Here is a 19,396-nt window from a genome sequence, read left to right on the forward strand (position 1 = left end):
AAAGTTTCTTTTTCTTTTTTTTTTTGGGTTAACAAAATGTATGTATTTGTTTATATTTTTATCGTATCATTTTGACTAAACAAACTGCTATCTATCTGATATATTTGTTCTTTCCAAATTACGAACTTTGATTTTGGTGAATTATTGTTTCCTAATGATCCGAATCCAATATACAACATAGGTACAATTTAGACATCTATTACATTAACTTTTCTAACACCAATAAAGAATCCAAATCTATATTGATCGACAGAGAATTGAGTAGGAATGAATGATCCGCTTGCTGCTCCGACAAGATCTGAGTGTGCTCCGCTTGCCACTCCATTGTGCAGGCCCAGGAGTGGTGTTAGGTGGCCCGTTGCCATCAAGCAGGCCACCTCCTGTTTGCGAGTCATCTGTGCCAAGAGATCTTCCACAATGGTGAAGCCCATCTACGAATCGTAAAGCGAGTCATCTGTGCCATCTACGAATGGTGAAGATCTTCCGCAATAGGTCTTCCACAATGGTGAAGCCCATCCACGAATCGTAAAGCGAGTCATCTGTGCCAAGAGAAAGTTGGGAGACGTGGAGCGTCTCAACGCCACTTGCGGCCCCATCCGAACGAGCAAGAGAGACCATGGGAAACGCCGGCTTTGTCGAGTTGCTACCTCGGAGATTCCAGTCTAACGTCGGGTATCCCGATAAGGGCTTATTTATCCATCTTTCTGTCTCCCAAACCAGACCAGGAAGAAGAAGAAGAAGAAGAAGAAGAAGAAGAAGAAGAGCAATGAAGGGAACGTTGTGTCACGAGCTGGAGGTCGGCCTCCCTGCAGGCCAAGTCTGGGAGGTCTACGGCACGCTGCGGCTGGCTCAGCTGGTGGTGGAATTGGTTCCTAACGTCATCCAAAAGGTGGATATCGTCGAAGGAGATGGTGGCGTCGGTACGGTTCTGCACCTCACCTTCCCCACCGGTGAGTCCTCTTCATGCCCCCCTCCCCTCCCCTGCAATTTGGCAGCCAATTTCCACTATTCTGGACTTACTGTTTGCTGTCAGGAACAAGTGGTGGTCCACAGTTCTACAAGGAGAAGTTTGTGAAGATTGACGACGAGAATCGATTGAAGGAAGCCATCGTGGTGGAAGGAGGATACCTGGAAATGGGGTTTCTGTCCTTTCTAGTTCGTTTCGAGATCATAGACAAGGATGAGGGAGTCTCTTCCATCATCAAATCCACCATCGAGTACGAGGTTGACGAAGAGCACGCAGGTAATGCTTCTCTCGTCACCACCGCGGCGGTCGCGGCGATCGCTGAAGGTGTTTCTGGCTATCTCATGAAGGAGAAAAGTGGTGCTTCAAACTGAGGCCTGTATGGAATATAATTGCAATGGTTTCTGAATCGTAATAAAGAGAAAAATAAAAGAGAAAATATTGGGAAACAAATGGGGCATTCCGAGAATTGAACTCGGGACCTCTCGCACCCTAAGCGAGAATCATACCACTAGACCAAATGCCCGTCTGTGATACTAATTTGTGATTCAATTTATTTAAATACATTATAAGAACTTGCTATCAATTCCAAAATATCAGCATAATTGTATTGGTTTTGTTGGGGTGAGGGAAGGAGGGAAGGATTATGGAATTTGTTGTAGTCCCAAGTTTGTCCCAGACAAATTCGGGTCATACCGATCGATGATGTCAAATCCTATAAAATTGTATTCCGGGTGTTACTAATAAATATTTAGAGTGTAGAATTCGAATGATTTGAAATAAAATTTTGAAGTATATTTAAATATTTGAGAAATATACTCGGGGAGCCTTAGGATCATTACTTTTACGATCGATGTTGGTTATGAGGGATAGTTTTGCACTACTCTCGGATATGTAATAATTTTTTATCAAAAAAAATTAAAAGAAATTATTGTTCTGATATGTAACGATTATTACTCAATGAAACGAACTTTTATGTATTCTTGGTAAAAGGGAAGGCATTGCATCTAATGAATTAAAATTTTTTCTATTACTTTTGTGTTTATAAGACCGTTTTTACTGAAGTTGATAAGTATGCTTATTAAATTATTGCAAATTAATACTAACATTTTTCTAATGATTTGTTTTCTTTAGTAAAGGAATAGTTTGTTTTATACTCGCTATAACCTTTACTATATATACGAAATTGATTAGGATATTCGTGTCATTCAAAATGATATTGTACGAATGGTATGTATTAGTTTAATAGTTAATAAAAACATAAATGAGCAGTATAACAGTTGAGGGGATGCATCAAGTGATACACTTTTATATGATCATTACCTACCTATATTGACTAGTAATAGTCTCGAAAGAAATCAATTAAAAATCAACATTGAATTGATTCTAATTGTTTTGACATTAGACACATTTAAATATCTCTTACATCTTCTAACACTCTTTTTCAAATGTTAGAATCTCTCTTTCTCAATTCAATTATTTTTTTCTTTCTCATATATTTTCACTCTGTTCAATATTTACTCATCAACATCCGAAAAAGATAAATCCGCTATCTCTTCTTTACTTGAATATTTTTTTTATAAAATATAATAGAATACATATTTAATTATAATTAAAATGTTTTAATTTAAGTGTTTTTCTTGATTTTTAATATATTTTTTTTAAAAATAGATATTTTTTTAAATCGTCTACACTTTCGACGTATCGTGTGATATAAATGGTACGGTCAATCGGCACAAAAGTATAGTCCTTACATGAAACGAATTTGAATGGATCCAATCTTCCATGAGTAATACGGCAGTGTTACCAAGTTGAGATTAGCATCGTGTTAATGTGGTTTAGCAGCAACAGTGAGCTGGGGATTCATCACGGGAAGAACACAACAGAAGAACATGGTGGTGAAGGAGCTCGCAGCCTTACGTTCTGCTTACACCACCCTTAGGTCACAGGGATGAGCAATCGTCACACAGTTGGAGGCCACCAAATACCATGAAATGGTGTCAATGATGCGACGAATTCGTCACCTCAGATCCACCTAAACCCACTGAAACCAGGCGAGATAAGAAAAGTGAGAGAGAAGAGACAACTGACGAGGAAAAGTAAAACTTGCTTGGGTGCATCCATCCATCCGCTGATCCTGATGTGGCACCGGACAAGACAGGGCCACAAGAAGCTTTTCTTCCTCATTTTCCTGTGATTCCAATGCCTTTGATCACCGGAGAAAGGGGCAGGCAAGGCTTCAGAATGCCAAAGGTTGGGCAGCTGTCACCTTCTCCCATGGAGACACATAAAAGGTGGCCACTGACTTGTGCTGCTCACTCTTTTGTTGTTGTTGTTGTTGTTGTTGTTGTGGGATTGAGATGGGACCTAAGAATGGTGTGGTCGATCGGTTGATGATATGAAATCCCTTTTTATTCCCATATGAGACTATGATTTGAGTCATATTCCACAAACTTTTCTTTGATGCACTCTCACCAACACATACGATGAGGTATTCCTTCTTTAGATTCAATAATAATCCATGAAATAATGCTACAAGTATAAACAAAAAGGGATAATTAGATTTGGATATGAATTAAACTCTCGAAATGTTAAAAATCTTTGTAGGGATTCCTCGTAAGGAAGAGTTCCTCTGGACTCGTGTGTTCGCTTCGAGGTAAATAAATGATGAAAAGAGTAAATAAACTCGATCATTTCACGTTAATAATTTGCTCGGTTTCGGTTGTGACATATTATGCCACTTTTTTATGATCAATTTTCAACAATGTTAATGTGAACTCAGGGAATTCTGAACGAGGAGTAAAAGAGTTGTCTGCATTAACAAATGACTTCACATGATGCTTGAATCAGTTGTTCACCATTTGAACAGTGCTTTGGACTATGGGTACTGCAATTGTACAGTCTTGTGGTTGGTAGCTGAGGTCCTCAAACACACCCACCTGTTATGATTTGATAGATAAAGTCACACATGATTGTTATCAAGCTCTCAAGGATTGTGCCTCATGCTTATTTGTAATGTTACATGTAGGAGGAAGCTCAGGTTCTTTACTTTTGACATTGTTTCTGAGCTTATAATCCCTTCCTCTTTTCAGAAGCTACTGAGGACAAGTTTGATGATACATGCCAGCTTAGCCTACTCAATCGACATAAGCATCTTCATCTCTGGTTGGCCTGATCAGATATGTTCATGATTTGGAGATGACCAATGAGGGAATCTTCATTTGGATGTAGAACAACATCCTGTTTTGGGGGAGGAAGAGAACTTTTCAAACAATTAATCATTCATGCATGAATCATAATGATCAAGAACTTTAGACCTCCACATCCTCCAGCTTACTTTGGTTGGGAAGCAAAAGGCCATCCATTGAAAGACCAAAACCCAACACGAATGTATGAACGAACATCATGCGAGATGAACTTTCAATTGGCTCCTGCAATGAGAGTGTGACTCTGCTCTCTGCACAACTTGTGCAGGACAGGAAGCTGTCTCAGCTCAAAACTATTTGAGCCTTGTTGTGCAGGAGATAGGACTCTTAGGGGTGACACAATGACTAAGATTGGTAACCAAATCTTAGAAAAAGTAAGAAGAATGGAGACAACAAAAGCAGTTGATGCATAGAGTCTCATCAGAAACCAAAGAACTTTGAGCTTCTTCTTCAGGCTCCAGCAGCACCTGAGATCAGCATGGTGTTTGCCTTGCAGAAGTAAATGAAGTCAGTTCCTCTGTTCACATAACATGTATTTATTCTGTTTATAGCTTCTCTTCTATTGTTTCTTCACTGTCTTTTTCTCCTTTATCTCTGTCCACATAGGTGGACAAAAGGTTAGCTAAAATGTCAGTGGCCAATTCAAGCCATACAAACCTAAAGAGAGGAGGGGGCTCAAAATCTTAGACCATCGATGCTGAGACCTAGAAAAAGTTACGGTACCCAAAAGTCTACAAGAGGGATAAATAAAAGCGACGTCTGAGCTATGAATCCTTCCAAAGTTAGGTCACAGTCAGGTAGAAGACAGTACACGTATGTGTCTCTGAGACTTGAGGGTGAGGTGGAGGACCCATTGGATGTTGAAGGACCGTCTTCTCTAAGATGATGCTGATCGCCTGAAACATGGGACTCGTGGGGTGACACCACCAAGGACGTTTGCTGACATATTTCTATGATCAGTATTGTTCCTTCTCTCTGCTGCGATCACATCGTGAATTGAGTTGTGCAGGGTAATGATGAAGTGATGATATAACGTGATTAATGGCGATGGAAGCCGCTCCACCACTGTGTGTGTGTGTGTGTGTGTGTGAGAGAGAGAGAGAGAGAGAGAGAGAGAGAGAGAGAGAGGCCCACATATTGGTGCTACAGATGGCCTTGCTTTGCACCACTAAGGCCACCTTAGTGCTGCCAATTGGGTTGCTGAAGACTTCTCTTTGTAGCTTGGCGAAAACGAGGGCACTCCCACCAACTTAGTTGAATGTATGGAGTGGCCTCTCTCTCGTAGAAAAGCACAGGATGCAGAACATGGTAGAATGTCCCAACTCCAAGTAACCAGTTGCTGGTAGAGAGAATCCCAGATGGTTATTATCCCCTATATAGTATAAGCTCACTTCAATGGTTATTGGCAGCTATACAAGTGGAAGCTGAGGTACAACAGAGAGAGAGAGAGAGAGAGAGAGAGAGATGGGTCGTCGAGGGCGAGCGCCCTGCTGCGATAAGGTGGGGCTGAACAAGGGTTCATGGTCGCTGGAAGAAGACATGAGACTGATAGCCTACATTGAGAAGCACGGCCACGGGAACTGGCGAGCTCTTCCCAAGCTTGCAGGTCTCCCCCTCCTTCCTGTTTGCCATGGATTCTTGACATCCTCTATCGAGTTCGAATCTTTGTATGCGTAGCAGAAAATTTGATAGCGTCTGTGATCTTTGAAAGGTTTGCTGCGATGCGGTAAGAGCTGCCGGTTGAGGTGGATCAACTATCTTCGGCCGGACATCAAGCGTGGGAACTTCACCAAGGAGGAAGAGGATGCCATAATCGAGCTTCACAGGCTGCTAGGCAACAAGTAAGCTCGCTGCTCGATGTCGGCCATCATCTAATCCTAGTTTCTTGTTGGTGATGACACCATCGCATGCGTGCTGCTGCTCAGGTGGTCGAAAATTGCGTCCTGCCTACCGGGAAGAACCGACAACGAGATCAAGAACATGTGGAACACGCACTTGAAGAAGCGACTGGCGTCCCGAGAGCGGAAATCGCTGGCGACGCAGAAACCAGAAGACTCGCAGAGCTCGTCTTCTTCGAGCGCCTCCCGCTCTTGCTCCGATCACGGAGAGAGCAAGAGCGATGAGGAGGGAAACGAGGACCCAAGTTTGTACTTCACCGATCTGTCCGTCGAAATGATCGAGGCTCCCATCGGGCCCGACATGGACATGTGGGGCGTGGCGGAGTACGACACTCACCAAGAAGAGGCGGCCGTGATCGTACCGGAATTCCTGAGCATGATGGAAGGTGGGGACTACAGCTCGCTCATTGTTAGCACAGGGGAGGAGGCCATGGAAGAGGAAGAGGAAGCCAAGGGAGAAGGCAAAAGCTCAGAGTGGGTGGAGTACTTGGAGAAGGAGCTCGGGTTGTGCGGAGCCAGCGAGGAGAACGACGGTATCAATCAAGAGAGCCTCATGAGGGATGCAGCCGAGCAGCAAATGGAGATGGAGGAGGAAGATCCAGTGTCCAGTTATTTCCACAAGGATCTGGTCTCCACCTGTCCCTTTGGATCCTGTTGACTGGAGAATGGCTCGATACACTACCTTAAGACTATGAGAGAGACAGAAAGCGTCTCAATGCATTTCCACATTGGGATCCTGTTGACTAGAGAATGCCTTCATACACTGTCTCAAGACTTTGAGAGAGAGTGTCTTATCGCATTGTCTTGAACTGGACTTACACATGCATGCAGTGATGTAAAAGTCCCAAACTAATGAACTAATTATGATTGTTACTGCAAATTGCTGTGGATTTCTTTGCTTGTTGATTCCAATTCTCTTTATTCAATAGCGATATTGCATCGATTTCCATCCAGTTTTTGATGATCATGAGACATTCCAGCAAAGGAAAATGGTGTCACAGTATGACAACCAGTCGAATACCTTAGTCGTCTTCCTCCTGGAAGCGGAGGTGCTTCCCCTCAGGCGCAGGCAGGCCCTTCAGCACCAACTCGCTCGGCGAGACAGCGCTTCTTCTCGTCACCTCCTCTGCTCCTTGGATCTCGTCGTCACTGTTGTAAACGAATCTTGTGTGCTTTCCTGCGAACTCGTCACCCAGCATTGACATCTTCTTCATACCCTCGCACAAGTCGCCCAACAATTCTTCGGCCTCCTCCTCCTCGTATTCTTCTTCGTCTTCGTCGACGTCTTCAAACAGTTCGTCGTCGTCACCATCCGAGTGGGCACTCGCATTGGCCTGGATGGACCAGATGGAGGAGTTGTCGTCCTCGGGGGACTTCTCCTGGAAGCTGCTTACGCTGCCGGATTGGTACGCTGGCGACGAAGTGACGGTGGAGATGCCCGACATTTCTGATTTCTCGGGCGAGTCGAACGTCAATGCCCGGTTGATCACGCATTCTTGAGGACCGAGGGGATCCTGCGGATTGGAAGCCACCACGACCTGAACCAGTCGGAACCAGAACAGAAGCGAATTGAATGAGGACGGAGATTTCCGGACCAAGAAAAGGGAGAATCTTGAAGGAAGTCTCACGATACCTTCCGATGATCTTCTTCGGAAAGAACGAAGGGTGTTGCGACCTCCATCGAGTCGTAGCCTTCTCCTCCTCCTGCCAAACAACTCAGACTGGGGATCTGCGGCGTGTTGGCTGGGGTCGGGGCGAGGATCTGCGCTGGATATATTGAAACGCCCAAGAGTGCAGGGAACAGACGCTGGCCGGAGGTGGGTCGGCCGACGAACTCCGCTTCTTCCTCGACCTTCTGCAGCAGCGTCCGCACCTGACCTCGCAGCACCTCCTCGCCCGACGCGGTGGTCCGCCCGGCCCGGCCCGGGTTCTTGGCCGCCGAGGACGAGGGTGTCTTCTCGACCGGGAGGCACCCGGTCGCGAGCCCCACGACGGGCGAGTCGTTGGTGATGTCGAGCAGCGCCGCGCGGGCCTCGCGATCCCCGCCGTTTCTTGATCTTGGATGCGACTCCTCCTGCTTGCTCTTCTCTGAGCCCAACAAAGCAAGCAAGCAGTCGATCATATTAGTGGACATAACAGGAGCCAAGCATCCCTAACCGATGAAGTTCCACTCACGGGCATTGGCGGCGGCCGCGGCCTGCGACCTTGTGATCCTTCTCGCGGATGACGGGGTTTCCATTTCCAAGAACAATAACAGAGGAAGACGATGACACCGCCTGATGAACAGAGGAACAATCAAGCCTCCAAGCTCTTCTTGATGATCTTAGAGATCAAGAAGAGGGGAAGCAGAAACAGAAAGCGTGTGTGTTATTGGAGTGAAAGGTCTATCGGAAGAGGCTTTTAATAGATTTGAATCGGGAGGGCCGCAACGGTATTATGACCGTTGCAGGGGAAGGAAAGGATACCTTCGTTCCTTTCTTTACTCGACCAGCACTAGCCGTTGCAGCGATGGGAAACGGCCGGGTCCAAATCATGGGCCGACCGGTCCGATCTGTCTCGCCCGGGCCGATCATGTGCCTATGCACATTCACGGCTACAGTATATAGCTCAGGGTGACAACAGTAATGGCAGACAGCTTCGTCATCACCAACGAATGCTCATATTTATTCGTATTTACTCGAAATACAACTCAACTTTATTGTGGTGTAATTTCTATGATGTGACTCGAGAATCATACAGAAAGAATCAATGTATCCTATCTAAACACTGTGCGGGGAAGGCATATGGACAAGAAGATGTCATCTATTTCGATGGTTGATCGTCGACGGCACTTGGCTTCCGGCTCCGTCGCCGGGCCCCCCGGACCTCCTTCGGTGGAAACTTGTTGTCACCCCATTCCCCGAATCTGCTGTGCTGCGAGGAGACGTAGTCGCAGTCGGGGAAGGTGACACTGCCATATCGATGCTGGTCGTAGCAGAAGGAGTAGATCATGTACCGCTCCCGGAACCGGCGCATGGCGGCGCGCTTCCTTGGCGTCAGGAGGGCGTAGTCGGCGGACATGAGCTCCTCCACGGCCTCGGCGCACCGGTCGGCGGAGTCCACTTGCTGGATGGGGTCGACGCGGCAGCCGCGGAGGACGAGGTCAGAGAACTCGGACACGTACGGCGCGTACTTGTAGTTGATCTTGATCCGGCCGTAGGAGGTGGCCCAGGAGGAGCCGTCCCAGATGGTGGCGTAGACCGACATCGGCTTCGACGGGAAGTCGCCGCCCATGGCGTCGCTCCGCACCACTTCTCTGATGGGGACGTCGTCGATGTAGAAGCTGCGTCAACCAAGGAATGGATGACTTGCATGCATGGTTAAGGGCATTCTGGCTAAGGGGAAGAGGCGGATGTTGCGTACGTGATGTAGTCGGGGGTCCACAAGATGGAGTAGCGGTGAGGCTCCTCGGTGGGGTCGAAGGGGACGAGGTAGCGCTCCTCCCGGCCGCGGGTGGTGCTGCCATTGCCGTAGACATTGGTTTGGATCCTCCAGTCTTTCCCTCTCACGTTGCCCAAGAACTCGAAGTCCAGCTCGTCGTGCGTGTCGGGAAATACGTCGCCATTGGATGTCTGCGTTCGTTCAACGAGGAGCACAAAACAAACATGCAGCATCAGAACCAACCCAGCGGGCAGATGATTAAGCCATGCATGCATCCGTTGACTTCAAGGAGACAAGTGTTTGGTTCCAAGCTAAGCTAACAAAGTCATGTGCATCCTCTACTCTTATCACCTCCTTTTGATGCATGCACCTTTGCTTAAGCATGTATTCTATTCTCATGTGACCATACATGTACAAATATAAGTAGAGATGATTCCAGTTATAGGGTTCTTGAAGTAATTGACTTGGAGTTCAATCGAACTGTATAGAAATGTGGATTGGATTCGAAGTCATCCATCATAATTTCAGCATCGTTAATAATGTCTCTCGATTCACAGAGAAAGATCAAAGAATTGTAGAGAAATATGCGATTTGCATTTGTATGCTACGAAAAGAAGAGATGATTCGGAGGAATTCTGTAAAAGAAAAGCGATGGCAGGTAAAACAAACAAAACAACCAAAGAAGAAGAAGAAGAAGAATTGGATGCCGATGACCCACATAGAAGGCGACGACGACGCCAGCCGTGTAATCCTTGGGCAGCTTAATGGAGGCGCTGAAGAATCCATGCTCGTAAAGGTCCGAAGAGATAAAGCCGGAGCCTGAGAACCACATGCACCACTTGGTTACGCACTCACCACGTAAAAGAAAGAAGACAACGAAGGTGGCGACAAGGACGTCCCGTCCCCTACCGGAGTAACGGTTGAGGGTGAGACGAACGCTGCGGTCATCGGCAGAGCGGATGAGGTTGTCGTTGCCGAAGAGATGGGAGAAGCCCTCGCCGAAGGTTAACGTCGGCACATCAAAGGCTTCTGTCGCCGTCACGAGACCCAGCAGGAAGAAGAGCACCATCGACGAGGCACCTGTAAGAGTCGCCGCCATGACGTTGTCCGCTAGCTTCCTCTCTCTTCACTCTATCGTCCTCAATTTCTGCTTCTCTTCTTCTTCTTCTTCTTCTTCTTCTTCTTCTTCTTCTTCTTCTTCTTCTTCTTCACATATAAGGGGAGAAAGAAATCATTGAATGGAAGGTGAAAGAGAGCCAGGAATGGGGCCAGTCGCTTGGCCACCAAATGTTTGTTTGGGTCATTGTGTGTGTGCCACCGCCACAAGCACATCCTCTTGTCTTAACCTTGGATGCCAATCGTTTCAAGCCACCCATGAGGTGTTTGATATTGTTCCCAGAGCATCTTCCCGGGCTTGTGAATGATTAGGCCACGCATGGCTGTGGTTGGGTTGGTTGAGCCACTTGTTGATGCATGGAGATAAGAAACACCCCAGAAAAGCACTTCATTGCGTGTGAGGAAAGTGACAGCAACCGACTACACCGTGAATCCTTTTGGCTCGACCATTGCATCACGCCACCTCGATCAATGGCGGTGGCTCGGCCAGCCAAGGATGAGCAGGGTGGGTGTCGATGAACATGATCCAGGTGGCTTGTCAACGAAGAAAGAGAACCTTCTTCCTCCAACTCCGAGTCTGACACCAGCGACAGCAGGCGTACTTCGCTTCGCCTTGTTGATATCAGGTGGCTCATCATTGCCATGGCTATTACACAACATGAAGATGTAATCTTTGACGCAGAAAAAGGATGAACAAGAAAAAGGAAAATAAATGAATATTTTAGACGCCTATCAACCACCGCCACCACCGAATTCCGTGAAGCAGCGGTGGGGACGCGAACTTACTTTGCCAAAAGGAAACCTTTCCTTTGTGCTCGTCTTCAACGCATGGGAATGGGATGAGAGCATGAAATCTAAATAAACATGATATATGATAGAGAAAGCAGGGCGACGCTGACCTTTCGAGTTGACCCAACTGGCACGTAACGCGTCATCCGCTGACTGGAAGAGACGCCGATGGGGTTTGAGTGGCTGTCACTTCGGTCACACGCGGACGTCCTACCGACCGAGACCGAGAGAGCGCAAATGACACTGCTACGTTGAAGACAAATTATTATTATTATTATTAGTGTAGTACATACACATATAGAAGCTGTCCACATGGAAGAGAAGGATGAGGAAGGAAGAACATTGGAATACGACGTAGAGGGAGCTGTCTTACGCCTGTCAAATACCAAGGGATGCTTCTCCTTGCTTTTTCTTGGTGAAGATGGGATGGGAAGAACAGTGGCTGTGGTGGAGGCTTTGATTAAGAACTAATGTGTTATTCCTCGATTGATTGCCTTTATGGTCAACTTTTTTAGTTACATACAGTGATTGGCTAACAATTACATGACAGTTTCCTATATATATATATATATATATAGAGAGAGAGAGAGAGAGAGAGAGAGATAGAGAGAGAGAGAGTGGGTGAGAGACAAGCAAAGCACAAAAGAAAGCAACGCACACCAAAGTGCGCAACATCTCACGCTCGCCACCTTGAAAAGGATGACGGAAATAACAAATTATGTTCAATGTAGGATATCATTATTTCTTTCTACCAAAACAATATCATTTATAACAAAAGAGCTAATAAAAGTAAGAATTCCTAACAAAAAATAAATAAAACAGATGTAATAAATGTTAAATTATGGAGAGTATTGTACCAAAATTCTTCAGAAAAGCTATGATGAAAATATTTCTCCAATTTGTCTTTATCTAATAATCGTTGTCCATAAGGTCTCTATATAATTGTGGGTTTTAAGAACAACAATTATATGTAACAGTTAAAATGACATGTATTACGATTGCAATAATTTTTTTTTTATCACAGTTAGGTGCAATTGAAACCCTTGCAGTGCAAAATATATTTAAACGCAAAATATATATACTCGAGTTTCTTTTATCTTTTTTTCTATCAAATCAAAGGGATCTCTTAATGGTGCCATTCTTTATATACCTATAAAATTATAGGTTATATATAGGGGACATTATATCCAAAGTTGATGAAATAAAAAAATAATAATTTTAAACATAAACATCACAAAGCATATAAAATAAGTTCAACACTCTTATATTCTAATCAAGTAATATGACTAACTAAATAAACTAAAATTAAAGTGTAACTTGAGTATAACTCAAGTGTAACCCTAACGTAATACAAGTGTAAATAGGGGAATTATCCCTATAGCTATCTAAACTTCTCATAACATAATCCTAACATATTTATTATCATTTTATATGATTATTCTTAATTTTTTAAGTTATTAATTATCGAAATATGAGATTCCTACATTGAATTTGTAATCCAGTATAAACCAAGTGTAATTTGAAGGTAACTCAAGTGTAAATATTTTTAATTATCTCTAAACATATTTAAATATATTTCTAATAACTATTACATTATTTTTTAAATTTTAAATTATTAATTAATAAAAAATATTATATTCATACATTGAATCTGTGACATAGTATAACTTGAGCATAATCTGAGTATAACTTGAGTGTATCTTAAGTGTAAATATCTTCGATTATTTCTAAACATACTTAAATTTTTTTTAAAATTATAATAACATATTTTTAATAGCTATTGTATTATTTTTTTTAATTTTTTTCTCATTTTATGGTTTAATTGATAATATATGAAATTCCTATATTGAATCTATGATCTATAGTAACTTGAGTGTAACTTGAGTTTGAATATCTCCAATTATCCTCAAATTTCTTAAAAACTATAATATCATATTCTAATATATTTATATTAATTTTTGTTTTTTTTAATTTTAGAGTCAATAAGTAGTCAAATAAAGGATTTTTTTTTTCAATGTACATTAGTCCTGACTATTATTATTTTTATTATTCAACTCATTAATTCTTTTTTTATGACTATCATATTTTTTTTAAGGTATTTGATCCTTAGTTACCATACATATATCTAATATTTTTCAAGGTATTGGACGCTTAGTTGGATATCATTTATTTTAAATCATAGAACACAATATATAACGATGTTTTGGTATACTTGTTTACACCAATATATAATATCTATATACTTATCTCTTTATTTTCATACACATTTATAGTGATATCGTAAGTAAAATAAAATAATTTAAATAATTTAATTTGTTAATTACGTAAAGTTTTGAAAACACATTAGTAACGGTATCAAAATTTGGATTCTTTTTAATATCTTATTTTTATGGATGGTGATGTGATATCGTCACTAACGAAAAGATCACACGTTCATGATTGGAGAGGAGATGAGATCATTAGAGAAGTGACCTAATTCTTGTTGTTGAAGAGATGTGATCACCATCACAGTTACTTATTTACTAAAAGATATCATTATTAGAGATGGAAGGATATTAACACTTATTTACTATAACCCTCGTCGATTAGTATCCCTTAAATTTTGATTTAAATCTAACCTAATTTTGGTTAGGATTTGACCCAAATTCTCTTCGAAGGATCCGACCTCAATCAAATTGATTCAGATTGAGACTTAGATCAGATTGAACCAGCTCTGGGGATGATTAGGTTTGAATCAGACTGATCAATTCTTATAAGGGTATTTTTAGATTTATAAATAAAATAGATACCTTAGTAAAAAATGATAAAACTTTATTATTAGATTTTGTTTAGTAAATTACTCAAATATTTTATTCAATCAAATAATATTAAATATAAAAATTAGATAACTCAGTTCAAATGGTTGGAACATTGCGAGTATTATCATCTTGGACGTCAAATACGAGCTTATATTTGAGTTGTTCGACTGTGCCGCCACCGGAGCCAATCGAACCCTAAAACCACACTTCACGGTGGTCGAGACGTCAAGCTTCTCGTGCTCGCTCTCCAGAAGGCCGGCCGGCGAAGAATAAAGGATGGGAAAAGGAACCGATCTTTGGGATGACTCTGCTCTCATCAATGCTTTCGATCACGCCATGTCCACCTACAAGGTATCTTGTATTCCGTTTCCTTCTTTTATCTTTGATCGTTCGGGTGTTCCTTTTGTTCTCCTCCTTTCTTTCTCGCTTTGTTTTGAGTAAGGTTTCTCGATTGCTATTTCATTTGGGCTCTTGCGGTGTAATCTGGAAGGCCAGTTGATGTGGTTACGCCTCGACTAGGCGGCGGTAAATGTTGCTGGTAGGGTTTAATTCCGTGGATCTTCTGCAGTTCCCCCAATTGAAGATACACTGAGATGCTGCTATTAGGACTATATTCTGTTACCTTAAGAATTACCAGTTGCCGGCGTGCTTGTTGGGGGTTTTTCTTCCCCTTCCTCTGCATGCTCCCTGGGGGGTTTTATTACCCTTAAATTGTTGCTTGCATGCTCTTAAAGCAATGTTTCTTGGTTTAAGGCCGTAGGGTTTTAATACGATTGGCAACTGTAGTTTGTCAATACAAAAAGAATAAATGTAATTAGTCTTAGATCTCTTGTGAACATGATAGATGTGAATTCTCTTGTGCAGAAGAGTCAAGCTGAACTTACATCAGAGGTACTGAAATCGCCTTAGCAAGAACATTTTGGTCTTGGTATCAGGGTAATGTAAAGAGTGTATGCCAGTTTTAGTTTATGTTTCTAACTATCATTTTCCTTCTTATGTTGTGCTACCTAATTGCTTCCTGGTTCCATGTTATGCTTTATATGTTCTTTTTGCTGATTGATTGTCCTTGAATGATTTTTTCCTATCATCAGAAAGAAATGATGTTCCAAAATTTCTCCGCACACTGAAAAATTAGGTCACTGTGGCATATGGCATCTTGAAAAGCTGCAGATGTTTCAAGTTTTTTGGTTTCCCTCTTGTTTTCTTCTTCAATATATCTTGTCTAAATCATGATATGATGATAATCAGATGTAGTTTGCATGTTCTACTGGAGTTATTTGATTGAGAATTTAAGAATTTAGTTCAAGAAAAGCTTGCCTGTTTCTAGTGACAATCTAAATCTGATGCTGCCGTTCTGCATTTTAATGTTTCAAGCATCTTGGTGCTCTTGATTATGTGTTTATTATTAGAAGGAAGCTCATTCATTTTTCTGATAATTATGGCCTTCTGTCAGGCAATGCATAGGGAAAGCTATCCAGTCAATCCTCTCGAGGAAAAAACACTTACAAGTGAAAGTAATCAAGACAAGCCTGGGCATACTGAGATTTTGACAAGGTATTTATTTATTTGGGTTTTTTGGTGTTTGATGGGTGGGGTTTAACCTGCTTCCATTCAGATATCCAAAGAAGTGTGTGTGATTTTTCTCCTTAATATTAATAGGAATTTTCTAATCATGTCCTTTACAATACAAAATAAAAGTGTGTATCTAATTTCACTATCGTATCAGTGTCTCAGTACCATAGTAACATGGTACTTCTTTATCCCTTTAACTGTAGGCCTTATATGCGATCATGGAACTCCCATCATATTCTTTTTGACTCTTGTTCCTTTGAATTTTGATGTTGACGACATTCTTTACATAGGACCCTGAAAATAGTGCTGAAACATGCCATTATCAAGTATTTTAAGTTTTCCAATTAATTTATGCTGCAGTAAGTGTTCAAATTCAAAACACTGTCAAGGATCATTCCTGTTCTTAAATTTCTCTCCTACCTGTTTGCTTCCTGTTAAGGATCATTATGATGAACACTATTTTAAAGCATGTTAGGTGAATCTTGAAGCAATTTTTCTGCAGTCAAAAAAAGTTGGAACAATTAGATTTTTTTTGTTTATGCACTTTCTTTCTATTATTTGTGGGCTTTGAAGTTCATAGTACCATCTCTTCAATTTTATGTTTCTTTTGAAGGGAAATAGATGACCATGGTGAGAATAATGCGATGAAGGATGTAACAGAAACTAATATGCCTTCCTACAAGGATCTGACATCTACTGAAGGGCTTCAGTCTCGAGAAGGCAGTCTAGGTGCAGATATATGCCCCACAGAGTCTAATCCATGCTTGTCAGATTTCCCTGTAGCTGCTATGGAGACTGATAAATATAATTATCAACAAAGTGTTGAGTACAATAATCTCCTTAAACAGTATTATGAACTCGAGGAGCAGAGGCAAAAGGTTCTCCAACAACTCCAGCAAGCAAATTATTGGAATTACCAAGGTCCAGTTCAATCTGGCCAACATCAAGCAGAGCAAGTTCCAACCAATAATGTTTCTGATAGTTGTTCACAACCAATATGTTCCTTGTGCTCATGCCCTTCTTTAGCTCTTCCATCAATCACAGCATCTTCTTGTGCCATATGTGGCCCTTCATTTGGAGGCTATTATTGCTGGCCACAAAGCTGCTCTATGTCACTTCCTCATCAATTTTCAGGTTAACACTTCGGTTCTCTCACAGTTGCTATATACTTGTCTTCATAAATCTAGGTTTTCGTTGTGCTACATGGTTTCCTGCTACATGCCTCAGGTGGTCAAGGTCACATTCAAAGTGGTATATGTTCTGTTGGCGCATCATGCACAGGAGATCCTTCAAAGAAGGCCACTCATATGGATGACCAAGCTGTCGGAATAACAGGTATGATTGCTGCAAAAGCATTAAGTTCACCGAAGAAATATCTGATATTGAGCATAAAGACTGCTCCCTTTGACATTACACGGTTGCTTTGTGCACATCCCTAATGGTTTTTGTTGAAAATTTATTGTTTCATTAAAATGTTAGTATACATGATTTACTTGAGATTTTGCCTCTTGATCCACACTAAGGATCCATTTTTTTGTGATACTATCTTGGGCTTTGGTTAATTCATATACAAAACATGCACACAACTTTGACAATTTGTTGTGATAACTTTGGACTATTTTAATAAAGATGTAATTGAGTCCTTTCCATCTTATCCTAGTCCTAAATTTTATGCTTGTGGCATTGCACTGAAAAATGTTTTCAGTACAAATGAGTGACATGTTTTTTTTACAAATATTAGAACTTGTTTCCACCTTGCAAAGTTTGTTGACTATTATACTTGTAGAGAAACATGATGTCAAATTCTCATGCTTTTTAGTTTTTCTATGTAACAAGCAGATCTACAAAAGTGACAATGTTGCCTTACCAATATTAAATGAACACTGAGTCTCCTCCTACTTTAAAGTTTAAAGAACCATATCTCAAGTCCCTTTCTGCTCATTGTTCGACTGTTGCCTTGTGAATTAATAACTATGGTTGATGAAGAAGGATAGAAAGATGATTAAATAGGAAGGATCTCTACCTACATAACCCTCATTTTGTGTGCTCTCTCATGCAATGGACATAAATAATAAAGTGGTATAAATGGTATACCAAAATCCCAAGGTTCATCTTATATACAAAGAAGTAGCTGAGATGTAGCACCAGATTTGCAGCAAGGAATGTAGCTCTTGAATTGTCCTATACAGCACATCAACACAGTTATTCTGTCACACCACCTTGGTACTAGCATGTTATCTTATTCAGGACCTAATTGGCGGGAAGGAAAAGGAGTTGGCTTTTGGCCATTCATTGTGGGAGTGGTACGGGGTGGGTTCAAGGGGGAGGAGAGAGATGCAATGTTCCTGTTGCTTTCACTTAGTACTTGGGATGATTAAACAGACGGGTGGTGTTATTGGGCATGTTGTGACCTTATTTTTCAACTTAATGGGTTGGGCCTTTTGGGACATTCATTTGACTTTTTTCTAGGCAACATGCATCAATATAATATATTGTACTGTGACCTCCAACTTGGGTGAATTATGCAAAATGATTGTCGATATCAAAATTACTTTCCCAAAGTTCTCTCTTCTAGGATTCAGCTGTTATTAGAACCTTAAACTTTTTTTTTTCCATCTTCCACCATCTCAAATTTGCGATGGGTATGCATTTTTAAGTACTGTATTAGACTGTTAACATTTTATTCTTCAGCCTGATACTTATTTTCTTGGAAATCATATTTGAAACTCGGTTCTTCTTATGACTGTAGAAAAGGAGAAGGGAAAGGAAGAAGAAATTTCAGATTGTGGTACCAACCAGGAAACTGATCTTGCTGTTGTCCTAAGTGCATGGTATTCTGCAGGATTCCACACTGGCAGGCAAGAGGATTTTAATTTTCATTGACCAAACACTACAACTCTCATTTTTCTTGTGGTGTTCACTGCTTACCTCGTTACCATCTGCCTAATCTTTCCATATATGCATATAAGTGCCGGTTCGGGATTTATTTTTACAAAAATATTATGGTTACATATTCTTTTATTTTTTTGTATACACCGTTGAGCAGACTAAATTTTGCTGGATATATGTGTACTAGAACTCGCTTGCTTTATTACCCATATTTATCTTCTATTATCATATGGACTTTCTGCTATTAGCACCTCAACTAACTACTGCAACGTGATCTTATATATTGCTTGTGATGCAGGTACCTTTCTGAGCAATCCAGGAGAAAAGCTCCTCAATAGAAATCTTCGGCTTCCATGATGTCTTGGGTGGGCGATAACAGGTGCATGTTCTGTTCGGTGCTGGAAACTATTAATATCATGATTCCACATTCAAGAGAAGTTCGCTACATCTCGTTTTACTTGCCTAGAATTTTGCTCGACTGTCATGCATAACTGTTCTGTTAAGTTTCAGTTTCCGCTTGAGGTATGTATGGGATTAATGTTCGTTGCTTCGGCAGAATTCATGTAAATTCTTGATGTCTTTAGTGGATATGTGGAGTGTTTTTTATCATTATTATGTAGCCGAATCAGCAGTAGCATGAACTTTCTTGGCCATTTAAGAATTTTGTTACTAGCAGAACAAGAATCATGCAGTGATTGATGATGAATTCTTGGAAATATTATTGCTTACATCGAGCCTTTGCAA

General features: G+C 41.5%; 5 protein-coding genes and 1 non-coding gene across 8 annotated transcripts; 3 read left to right on the forward strand and 3 right to left on the reverse strand.

Moving 5' to 3' along the window:
* Positions 1-293: 293 nt before the first annotated feature.
* On the forward strand, positions 294-1,470 carry LOC135671146 (norbelladine synthase-like). The gene is made up of 2 exons (XM_065179098.1): positions 294-950; positions 1,034-1,470. The coding sequence occupies exons 1-2, from the start codon at positions 617-619 to the stop codon at positions 1,336-1,338; spliced, it is 639 nt and encodes a 212-aa protein (XP_065035170.1). The 5' UTR covers positions 294-616; the 3' UTR covers positions 1,339-1,470.
* On the reverse strand, positions 1,419-1,490 carry TRNAP-AGG (transfer RNA proline (anticodon AGG)). The gene has a single exon. It is a non-coding gene; the product is annotated as a tRNA-Pro (tRNA).
* Positions 1,491-5,396: 3,906 nt separating this feature from the next.
* Positions 5,397-6,948, forward strand: LOC135671122 (myb-related protein Zm1-like). Its single transcript, XM_065179074.1, has 3 exons — positions 5,397-5,776; positions 5,882-6,011; positions 6,096-6,948. The coding sequence occupies exons 1-3, from the start codon at positions 5,635-5,637 to the stop codon at positions 6,724-6,726; spliced, it is 903 nt and encodes a 300-aa protein (XP_065035146.1). The 5' UTR covers positions 5,397-5,634; the 3' UTR covers positions 6,727-6,948.
* Positions 6,919-8,564, reverse strand: LOC135671107 (uncharacterized). Its single transcript, XM_065179053.1, has 3 exons — positions 8,244-8,564; positions 7,702-8,156; positions 6,919-7,606 (listed from the first exon to the last, which is right to left on the reverse strand). Exons 1-3 carry the CDS (start codon positions 8,305-8,307, stop codon positions 7,091-7,093), a joined length of 1,035 nt encoding a protein of 344 aa, XP_065035125.1. The 5' UTR covers positions 8,308-8,564; the 3' UTR covers positions 6,919-7,090.
* Positions 8,565-8,708: 144 nt separating this feature from the next.
* LOC135671103 (probable xyloglucan endotransglucosylase/hydrolase protein 30) lies at positions 8,709-10,900 on the reverse strand. Of its 2 annotated transcripts, XM_065179046.1 has the most exons (4): positions 10,398-10,880; positions 10,207-10,307; positions 9,471-9,679; positions 8,709-9,390 (listed from the first exon to the last, which is right to left on the reverse strand). In XM_065179046.1, the coding sequence occupies exons 1-4, from the start codon at positions 10,585-10,587 to the stop codon at positions 8,871-8,873; spliced, it is 1,020 nt and encodes a 339-aa protein (XP_065035118.1). In that variant the 5' UTR covers positions 10,588-10,880; the 3' UTR covers positions 8,709-8,870. The 2 variants fall into 2 exon arrangements, with proteins under 2 accessions (XP_065035118.1, XP_065035111.1); XM_065179039.1 differs by having other exon boundaries at positions 10,207-10,900.
* A 3,414-nt stretch (positions 10,901-14,314) lies between these two features.
* On the forward strand, positions 14,315-19,261 carry LOC135671116 (uncharacterized). Of its 2 annotated transcripts, none has more exons than XM_065179063.1 (6): positions 14,315-14,542; positions 15,645-15,745; positions 16,377-16,897; positions 16,991-17,098; positions 18,513-18,621; positions 18,951-19,261. In XM_065179063.1, exons 1-6 carry the CDS (start codon positions 14,468-14,470, stop codon positions 18,988-18,990), a joined length of 954 nt encoding a protein of 317 aa, XP_065035135.1. In that variant the 5' UTR covers positions 14,315-14,467; the 3' UTR covers positions 18,991-19,261. The 2 variants fall into 2 exon arrangements, with proteins under 2 accessions (XP_065035135.1, XP_065035142.1); XM_065179070.1 differs by lacking the exon at positions 14,315-14,542 and adding an exon at positions 14,613-15,127.
* The last annotated feature ends 135 nt before the right edge of the window (positions 19,262-19,396 follow it).

This window comes from Musa acuminata, chromosome BXJ1-4, assembly GCF_036884655.1.
Source record: "Musa acuminata AAA Group cultivar baxijiao chromosome BXJ1-4, Cavendish_Baxijiao_AAA, whole genome shotgun sequence".
Classification (NCBI taxonomy): Eukaryota; Viridiplantae; Streptophyta; class Magnoliopsida; order Zingiberales; family Musaceae; genus Musa; species Musa acuminata.

What these genes read in the sequence shown, in the direction of transcription:
- LOC135671107 (XM_065179053.1), bottom strand. Translation starts at nt 8,307, where the DNA reads ATGGAAACCCCGTCATCCGCGAGAAGGATCACAAGGTCGCAGGCCGCG. An exon ending in CGCGGCCGCCGCCAATGCCC is followed by an intron (nt 8,157 to 8,243) that starts GTGAGTGGAACT and finishes TGTTGGGCTCAG; the next exon opens with AGAAGAGCAAGCAGGAGGAG. An exon ending in CCGAAGAAGATCATCGGAAG is followed by an intron (nt 7,607 to 7,701) that starts GTATCGTGAGAC and finishes CGACTGGTTCAG; the next exon opens with GTCGTGGTGGCTTCCAATCC.
- LOC135671146 (XM_065179098.1), top strand. Translation starts at nt 617, where the DNA reads ATGGGAAACGCCGGCTTTGTCGAGTTGCTACCTCGGAGATTCCAGTCT. An exon ending in GCACCTCACCTTCCCCACCG is followed by an intron (nt 951 to 1,033) that starts GTGAGTCCTCTT and finishes GTTTGCTGTCAG; the next exon opens with GAACAAGTGGTGGTCCACAG.
- LOC135671122 (XM_065179074.1), top strand. Translation starts at nt 5,635, where the DNA reads ATGGGTCGTCGAGGGCGAGCGCCCTGCTGCGATAAGGTGGGGCTGAAC. An exon ending in AGCTCTTCCCAAGCTTGCAG is followed by an intron (nt 5,777 to 5,881) that starts GTCTCCCCCTCC and finishes GATCTTTGAAAG; the next exon opens with GTTTGCTGCGATGCGGTAAG. An exon ending in CACAGGCTGCTAGGCAACAA is followed by an intron (nt 6,012 to 6,095) that starts GTAAGCTCGCTG and finishes GCTGCTGCTCAG; the next exon opens with GTGGTCGAAAATTGCGTCCT.
- LOC135671103 (XM_065179039.1), bottom strand. Translation starts at nt 10,587, where the DNA reads ATGGCGGCGACTCTTACAGGTGCCTCGTCGATGGTGCTCTTCTTCCTG. An exon ending in GCGTCGTCGTCGCCTTCTAT is followed by an intron (nt 9,680 to 10,206) that starts GTGGGTCATCGG and finishes GAACGAACGCAG; the next exon opens with ACATCCAATGGCGACGTATT. An exon ending in TGGACCCCCGACTACATCAC is followed by an intron (nt 9,391 to 9,470) that starts GTACGCAACATC and finishes TGGTTGACGCAG; the next exon opens with CTTCTACATCGACGACGTCC.
- LOC135671116 (XM_065179063.1), top strand. Translation starts at nt 14,468, where the DNA reads ATGGGAAAAGGAACCGATCTTTGGGATGACTCTGCTCTCATCAATGCT. An exon ending in ACGCCATGTCCACCTACAAG is followed by an intron (nt 14,543 to 15,644) that starts GTATCTTGTATT and finishes GCCTTCTGTCAG; the next exon opens with GCAATGCATAGGGAAAGCTA. An exon ending in CATACTGAGATTTTGACAAG is followed by an intron (nt 15,746 to 16,376) that starts GTATTTATTTAT and finishes TTTCTTTTGAAG; the next exon opens with GGAAATAGATGACCATGGTG.